Source organism: Rhamphochromis sp. 'chilingali', assembly GCF_963969265.1.
Source record: "Rhamphochromis sp. 'chilingali' genome assembly, chromosome: 2".
NCBI lineage: Eukaryota > Metazoa > Chordata > Actinopteri > Cichliformes > Cichlidae > Rhamphochromis > Rhamphochromis sp. 'chilingali'.
In genome coordinates, this window is record NC_137930.1 from 59,485,596 (window position 1) to 59,495,059 (window position 9,464).

Consider the following 9,464-nt stretch of genomic DNA (forward strand, 5'->3'; position numbering starts at 1 on the left):
ACTCTTTGGCCGCCCCGCTTCCACTTCTTTGAAGTGTCTCCCAGTCCCAGTGCACTTGTTAGCATGTTTTGGTTCGTGCAACTGGTCGGTCGGGTTATTGTCTCCCCAGAAACATTTCCGCTGTGTTGTGTGTGCTTTTGCACCGTTTTTCTTTTTGCAGGCATTTTCCTTTTTGCAGCGTTTTTCTTTTTGCAGGCATTTTCCTTTTTGCAAGTGTTTTCTGAAGTTGCAGTCCGTTTGGCCTCTCAGGGCCACCGTACAGATCTGATTCCACTTAACACAAAAACTGATGCATCAAAAAGCAAACCCGTGACCAAAGACAGTCCAAATAATTTACTAAGAACACTGGATACTAAGTGCACTGAACTGAAAGGACAGCTACCTAATACATTTATGGACACTTTAAGTGATATATTGTACATTGTTGAAGATTACTTGTTTGAAATTATTTAAATGTTTTGTTCATGTCTATGTTTTGGACCATTTAAATGTAGAATACACTCAAATCACTTTTTTTCCCCTTTAAGTTGTTGTCAGTGTCTCATTCTGAGTGGAGGGTTTTTCCTTCTTTAAGTTGAGTTACCACTGCCAGTCTCCTTACAATCCTAACTGAACCCAACATGAGTAGATTCTCAAATTTGTTTTTACTTGACCTTGGATGACAGATTACTGTTGATCTGACTGATTTTTGACTACTCAGTTAAAAAAGGTGACACAAACAACACCTAAAAAAAGGAACTTAAGACACTCGGGAGTTGCACCTCACCAACATGTGAAAATAGACCATCACTTCAGTAGTGTTCAAATATGAAGAGGAACCCAGCGTCCATGCCTGCCCATTACTGAACTCCTGTCTATTTAGCATGCACACTGAGATGAGACAGACAGAGTAGAGAATTTTCTGATACGCTTTGAAAAATGGATCTGGGAATGTAAGTGTCATGGTCCCTGTGCCTGCCTGGCCGGCCCCACAAGGCTACATGTGTTGTTTGGTTTTCTTTCTCCCTCTCTGCCTGGGAGAGAGGAGCTCACTGTGGGCTCCCGCCCCTGGCCCACACACCTGACAACAATCAGCTGTCATCACCTAGGAGCACTATTTGAGGCTGGAACACAGTTCCTCTCGTTGCTGGATAATTGTACTACAGACGTTAGTGATTCTCCCAGCTCCTGTGAACCTTTGCTTTGTGATTTGTGAGTGACTTCCCTTTCTTCTGCTACAGACTTTCCTCCCCGGACCTGTGACTTCCCTGCCGTGTGAACGTGGGTGAGTTTGGGCAAGAAGACGTGAGCGAGTGTGAGAGAGCTTCCCCGTGATTCCCTGGAGTTTGGATTTCCCTTCACTGTATATATCGTGCACTGGTGCTGTAAATAAACTGTTTTTGGAGACGTCTAACCGCTCTGCGCTTGAGTTCCTACTACCAGATTGTGACAGTAAGCTGATCCTTAATCACTTACACAATATTGATATTTGTAATGATAATATAATATCTAGGCAAGGCAAGGCAAGTTTATTTGTATAGCACAATTCAACAACAAGGTGATTCAAAGTGCTTTACAGAGACATTAGAAACAAATAAAAAGCATGATTTAAAATTGATTAAAACAAGCAAACAAACTAATTAACAAACAAACAAAACAGTATATAAAATCAAAACAGATAAAATCAGAACAGTAGATAAAATCAGTAGTTAAATGTAAGTTTTGAAATTTAAGCTTAAAAGTGTGGATTTGGTGCTTTATTCAAATGCAGCTGAGAATAGGTGAGTCTTCAACCTGGATTTAAATAAACTGAGTGTTTCAGCTGATCTGAGGCTTTCTGGGAGTTTGTTCCAGATATAAGGAGCATAAAAGCTGAATGCAGCTTCTCCGTGTCCGGTTCTGACTCTGGGAACTGATAAAAGACCGGATCCAGATGACCTGAGGGATCTGGAAGGTTCATACTGGGTCAGGAGGTCACTGATGTATTTTGGTCCTAAACCATTCAGAGCTTTATAGACCAGCATCAGAACTTTAAAGTCTATCCTCTGACGGACAGGCAGCCAGTGTATCCTGATGAACATAAGGTTGGGGAAAACAATCAGTGAGTGGGATATTTTTAAATGTATTCTTTACTTAGAAAAAGTTCTTGTGTGAATGAGGCAAGTGCTTTGAGTTGTTAGCATGCTGTCTGTGCAGGTGCTTGCTAAGAGCCAAAGTTGTGTTAACAGTATGATGCAGCTGTTTCTATCCTGGAGCTGTCTCCACTTTACCACTGCATTCTCATCATTTCTCCTATAAAAATAAAAGTAATGCTCTGACCCATGAATCAGCTGATTGTAGTGAGAGTGCAAGAATCAACAATGGACTGCTGGAAACCGGTTCTCGATTCCCATCCCTACAGGTTGGTGCACTGAGTGGTTACAGTTGGAGTGTGGAAAGTGTTTCCTGTGACCCTGGACTGCGCCAACACAACAAACACAACACATGACTGATATACAGTGATGGGAATAACGGCGTTACTTTTTTTCAGTAACAAGTAATCTAACTAATTACTATTCCTATCGTTACAATGCCGTTACAGTTACTAACAAGAAAATGCGGTCCGTTACTATTTTTCAACAAACAGACAGTTGAAGCTGTGTTCAGCTTACCGCATCTTATATCAGTTGCACGGAAGTAGCTGACTACGTAAGTAACACACTGTTTTTCTCTTTTTCTTTAGCGTTTACTGATGACATCACGAGCCAGTCTGAACTCTAATCTCTGTCAGTATAAATGACTTGGATGAGATGATGAAATATGTTTTATGGATACTTATGTTATCGTATTACTTCTGGTCCAAGGTTCTGGCAACCTGACTGGAATCTGGTGGTTTTTGAGTAGTAGGAAGTAACACAGTCAATCTTTTTCTTTCTTCAAAAATGTCTCTGATTACCTTTAGTGAACTGAAATAGCCTTTCTATGTATAGTCAATGTCAACTGTACTTGGACTGTGGCTACTGTAAGTTATAGTTACAAGAAATGAAGCAGATGGTGGCATTATCTTACTGTTTTGACTTCTTCGTTAGCTGGCAGGTACCCTGTATCTGATTACTGATTACTGTTTAGCCCCAAAATACAGAATAGGTAATACCAAAAACTGGGCTTGAAGGCCTGATTTACTTTTTGTTTGTAATAGCAAAACAACAGCATAGACAAGCAGCAAAGCCTGGCCGTTGTTGTAGTAAGCATGCAGACTCAAACACTCAGGATCATAAAATTGCAGAATTTTACACTTTGATGTACTGCGGCAGATATTCAGAAAATTTGTCATGTTCCAGTTCTCTCCTTGTGTACAATCTCTTCTAAAACACTTTCTCCGATGAGTGTCCTGTGAGATCCCACAGACTTGCGTACTTCACTCCATTCAAAGCCAGCTCATCTTTTGCCACAAGGTATCTGTCTTCTATCATACTCGGAATCAGAAAAACTACATGTAAAAATTTACAGTAATATCTCAGCACACATGTAGAGTACTCATCTTATATCAATACTCAAATCTTACTGATCGACACTGATGTCTTAGTGATGTGTGATAAATGTGACATTTCTCAAATACACGAGAAATTTGTGACTTAAAATGTCTATTACTGCTATATATGTGATATGCTGTTTAATGAGGTTTACTAAAAGATGTGAGAAAATGCTGAAATGCATAAAACAAGATTTACCCATAAAAAAAACATACACAGTTGTGATACAAAACAAAAACAGGCTGTTCAACGTTCAACGTGTGTGGCCACTACCAGCTCCACCACCATCATCAAGTTTGCTGACGACACCGTCGTGGTGGGCCTGATCTCTGATAACAACGAGACGGCCTACCTGAAGGAGATTAGGAATCTGGAGAACTGGTGCCAGAGGAACAACCTCCTTCTAAACGTCAGTAAGACAAAGGAGCTGATAGTGGACTTCAGCACTAAGCAGGAGAGGAACTACCAGACCCCCGTCATCAACGAGTGCCCAGTGGAGAGAGTGGACAGCTTCAAATACCTCGGAGTTCACATCACGCAGGACCTGTCATGGTCCTGTCACATCAACACCGTGGTGAAAAAGGCCCGACAGCGTCTCTACCACCTCAGACGCTTGAGAGACTTCCAACTGCCCTCCAAGTGCTTTTACTCGTGCACCATAGAGAGCATCCTGGCGGGAAACATCTTAACCTGGTTCGGGAACAGCACCATGCAGGACAGACGAGCTCTACAGAGGGTTGTGCGGTCAGCTGAGCGCACCATCCGCTCCGAGCTCCCTGACCTGCACTCAATCTACAGCAGGCGGTGCTGGACCAAGGCCAGGAAGATCGTGAAGGACCTCAGCCATCCCAACAATGGACTGTTCTCTCTGTTGAGGTCAGGAAAGCGATTCCGCTCCCTGAAGACCAACACAGAGAGACTGAGGAGGAGCTTCTTCCCGCAGGCGATACGGTCTCTCAATCACACCACCACACAGTACTGACCCACACATATGGTTCTTACACACACACTGGACTTTCTGGACTTTGGTTTTGCACAACACTGGTCACTATATTCTTCATTTCCAGTTAATACTTGTACAGCTGCTGTTATTGTGTATATATTTATTTATATTTAGATTTCTTCATACATTCTTATATAGTTCTATATTGTGTATTGTGTATTTTGTTGTACAGTTATTTTATTTTCAACTTTAATTTATATATTTTATCTTATTCTTCCCAGTTAAATTTACCCTTCATTCTAATTTGTGTTGTACAGTTATTTCATTTTTAACCTTAATTTATATTTTATTCCTTCCTAGTTAAATTTACCCTTTTTAATTTTTCATATTTATTTCCTATCTTATTCATAGCCTTTTCCTTTTTTGTTCTCTTTAGGTCACGAGCAGTTGTCCAAGCATTTCACTACATATCGTACTGTGTATGACTGTGTACGTGACAAATAAAATTTGAATTTGATTTGAATTTGATTTGATTTGAAATAAGCCAGTTGCAGTGCTATGATTCCCATTTACCCTCAAAACATAGGGGAATCTTTTAGTCTCTCCGCTGGGCATCCCCCTGTGGTTTCTTGTCAGGATTTGCCACATAGCCTCATGCTGATCCAGAGCTGTTAGGCTATTATTTACAAAAAAAAAAAAAAAAAGAATACTGGCACCAACCTCGGTCTTCCTAAAACATCCCTGGGAAAAACAAGAAAAAAAAGATATGATTAAAAATAAACATGTGAATCCTGGAAAAAAAAATCCAAAACCTCCAAGTCCGGGGTCTCTGTAGGTTGGCTAAAATGGGGGATCCAAAAATTACAATTCTGTGTACAGCACAAATTCACACTGACATTTTTGGAAAGGTGTGGGTAACGGAATGAGAGGGGTCTTTGGGGATGTCTTCATATTCCACCTCATCCAATATACATGCTACAATAGCAAGAGAAGGTTTTCATATAGGGCACTCACTTGTAAGCAGCACATGCACTGTAAGTGTGTGTGTGAGTCAGAAATTTCTTTAGCAGCTTGGACAACAAAGATGTGGATGTGTAATCGGGTTGGAGCAGTGGACAGGAGGGCACTTCTTCTCATGGCAAGTTATATTCCCACCCTAAAACAGAAGCACCAAAAGAACTGTCAATGATATTAACAGGCATGAAAAGTGTGAAGTCAAACTGTGTTATAATCCAGAAAAGAAAAAAGCACAAAGAAAGCAGAAATATGTCTCCTGATGTGGGAAAAGCCATAAAACGCACACTTTGCCTGATTTTTTTGCACTAGATACAAAACATTTTATATACACCTGCCTTACACCTGCAGTGCAAGCAGGGTCCACTCCCAGGAAGCCTGAGCATTACCCCATTAGCATACACCCTCTGATCATACTGACAGTCTGGAAGAAAAAACACAAATAGCTGATCGGTTGTTTCTGTAAAAGTTGAAATATGTGAGGGAACTAGACGCATATTTTTGACACTGACCATTGCATGTGGCACAACACTCTCCTCTGTGCCTAGCTGGATGAGTACAGTGTGATGTAGGACATGATGCAGCCATATTTCTACAAAACACTTCACCTGCCTAAGAGACAGAGAAAGAAAAATATTGAATGTATATGTCAAATTCTCCACTTAGTTGTCACATATATCACAGCTAATCTGAAAGACAAATAAATTTAGATCCATTTTTCAGTCACATGAACATCATGTAACCATAACTATCAGACTAAACTCACAGAGCAGTAGCATTGGAGGCAGGGGTCACTCTTTGAGGTGAAACTTTCTCCATTTCCATACACTTTGGACTCATATTCACACTGTTCGCATCTACAGGTTTATGTAAACATTGATTAAATACATTTTAAAAGGACAAGAACTCTACAGGCTTAAAATATGATATGGATGATCGCAGCAGGCAGGCTCCTTACCGTGGACAACACTCCTCAGCATGATACACTGGATTGTGACAAGATGGAGCAGGACAGTAAACGTATGAACACACCATATTTCCATTCTTTGAGAGAAAGAACAAACAAAATAATCCTTAATTCACTTACACATATCAAAATCAAATCTAATGTTAACTTATAGACACACCTCACATCTACACTCTTCACAGGGGTCTCCAACAGGGATCACAGCTCCATTAGGGACTTCATGTCCATTCACATCACAGCCTACAAGACACACAAATAGACACATTATGCCTCTACAGTCTAACACATATACAAACCTTATTACACAAAGCAATTAAGCCCACCTTCACAGACTGGACAGCAGGTATTTGGAGGAGGAGCAGCAGGGTTTCTACAGGGAGTGTAACACTGCTCCCTCTCACAGCGAACATAACCGTCCTGTGATGAAGAGTGAACAGCATTATTAGAGATGAAGGTGAGTGACCAGATGAAAACCTGAGCATGTAGTTGCTGTCAGACCCACCAAACACTGGCAGATATCACAAGGACTCTCCACCGACCTCCAAGAGTCTCCATTGTTATAATTTACACCAGAATGGGTGCAACCTGTAAACACATCACATTATTGTATTATTCCTGTGCTTCTAGGTATGAAGATATTAAAATATTTGTGCAAAATCTTACAGCGAAAAAAGCAAATACATTTTATTTGTACATCAAAATGTGTTTTTATCCACCCTAAACCTTTCTGCAATGAAGATGCTCAGTGCAGAGTTTGTTTCTAACAACCCCAAACCAACAAGAAGGTCCTTTTTTTTTAATATATATTTGTTGTCCTGTCAAGTTTTGTGAATTAAAGTAAAAAGGAGAAAGCAAAGTTATGTCAGGATAACTATAAAAATGATCAGAATATATAATGTATATAACATACACAGGGTTGGTGTAATAGAAAAGTATGGAAGGGGTAGTGTGAGATAGAGGGAGATGATCTGTGGTCATCCCTAAAGCAAGCAGCTGAAGAACAAGCGATACAATAAATAGTCCAGACAGAGTTACCAAAGAGTTTGGAGAAAATTAATTATTATTTTAAGTGCTAAAAAAGACATGTTTAATTTTTTTTTCTTATGCTTCTCCCAGATGTATTGGTTAGTAAAGTTTTTTGTCCTTACTTCTGGTTTGCTCAGTGCAGTGTCCAGGTAAATTCTCTTCTTTGCAGTCTTGAGGAGGGCACTCCCTCTTGCCCGTCTATTCAAATTCAGAGGAAAAAAATAATTAGAGAAAGAGTGAACAGAAAAACAGGACCTGAAGACTTCCTTTAAGCTCATTAAATATTATTGATGGTTGTTTATTGTGCCTGAACATCAAAGACTCACATCACATGTATGTGTTGGACAGCCGGGCACATTCTCTGCACAGTTCTGAGTAGGGCATGGCCGGGATGGGCACTCTCTATTGTCCTTCTATTCAAATCAAGAGATACAAAAATGACAGAAATAATGAAATGAAAAACAGGACAAGAAGACTTATTTAAATTCATTACCCATTTGTCTCTGCTGTTTATTGTGGCTGAACATAAATACTCACATCACATGTATCTTTAGAATCAGGGGGACACGTGACCAGGACAATCCCATGGAGAGGAAACAACATCATTAGTCCACATCATCTGTGAAAACTTCAGTAAGTCTGTTTGCATATATCATTTGCTGGATGCAATATTGACACACACACACTTTATAGACTCTAACTATAACCAGAAGTGTCTTCCACATACTAAGTAAACAAGCCTGTTAGCAATGTATGATATTTACTGTGGAAAAAAGAGCAAAGAAATCTGGACAGGGTTTCATTTTTTCTGGGAGATTCCCTACCAAACAGATCAACAAGTTATTAAACAGCAAAGTCATCTCAGCATTTAGTTGTTTTAATGACTCCAAAAGACTCAAAACAATGTCTTCCAGAGTCATTTTAGAGAGGTCATTAAATGGTAAATGGACTGCTTCTTATATAGTGCTTTTCTACTCTTCTGAGCACTCAAAGCGCTTACACAACTTGTGCATTCACCCATTAACACAAGCACATTTTTCTAGGTGCTTTCTAAGTAACATTCACACACACACACTCATACTCCGGTGGATGCATCGGAGAGCAATTTGGGGTTAGTATCTTGCGCAAGGACATTTGGCATGCAGACTAGGGGAAACCAGGAATCGAACCACCAACCTTCCGATCAGTAGATGACCTGCTCTACCGCCTGAGCTACATTATTCTGAGTGAGGCTGCCCACTGTGCCAAAAGGCATTTTTGTCATCAAGCCAAGCATATGGGAACTGTAACAGGCACTATTTAAATAGATGAGCTGTAGACATGCAGTCAGTTCACAAGGTTTAATGCCAATACACATATACACATACATATACACACCACAGTAGCATCTAAAACAAACAAGAAAATAAGAACTTCTTTAATAAATAAAGGAAACTGTAATAAAAAAAAAATAGTATGGAACTACGGTACGTAAAGTCATGATAAGTGCTGCGGGGAATATATTGAAAACACCATGTGTAGCACGTATAGCGTATAGTGATGTACACATCAACCGAAGGGCAAAAATATATGCAAGACAATCTCATTGCCAACCACTGCTCACACAGTGCCTTCACTGTGTGAAATGACAAGAATTGGTTGAAACATCCATCCATCCATGGATCTTCTTCTTCTTATCCGGGGCCAAGTCGTGGGGGCAGCAGCCTGAGCAGTTACCAGGGAAGTTGTCCCTGGCCAACTTCCCTGGCATGTCTGGGGGAACACCAAAGCATTCTCAGGTTAGCCAACAGGTATGTTGTCTCTCCAGTGTGTCCTGGGTCTTCCTGGAGCCTTCTCTGGGTGGGACATGCCTAGATCACCTCACCCAGGGGGCACCCAGAAGACATCCTTATCTGATGCCCAAACCACCTCAACCGGCTCCTTTCCATGTGGAGTAGCGGCAGCTCTCCTCTGACCCCTCCCAGATGACTGAACTCCTCACCCCATCTCTAAGGGAGAGGCCAGCCACCCAAGAGATTTGGTT

At 40.6% G+C, this 9,464-nt stretch overlaps 1 protein-coding gene across 1 annotated transcript; it reads right to left on the minus strand.

Annotated features, from left to right (window-relative positions):
• Window positions 1-5,067: 5,067 nt before the first annotated feature.
• On the minus strand, window positions 5,068-8,111 carry LOC308392522 (kielin/chordin-like protein). The gene is made up of 12 exons (XM_080875592.1): window positions 7,979-8,111; window positions 7,768-7,854; window positions 7,564-7,639; window positions 6,918-7,000; window positions 6,739-6,832; window positions 6,576-6,655; window positions 6,407-6,492; window positions 6,215-6,305; window positions 5,961-6,060; window positions 5,787-5,872; window positions 5,449-5,590; window positions 5,068-5,175 (listed from the first exon to the last, which is right to left on the minus strand). The coding sequence occupies exons 1-11, from the start codon at window positions 8,045-8,047 to the stop codon at window positions 5,498-5,500; spliced, it is 945 nt and encodes a 314-aa protein (XP_080731718.1). The 5' UTR covers window positions 8,048-8,111; the 3' UTR covers window positions 5,068-5,175; window positions 5,449-5,497.
• Between the last annotated feature and the right edge of the window lie 1,353 nt (window positions 8,112-9,464).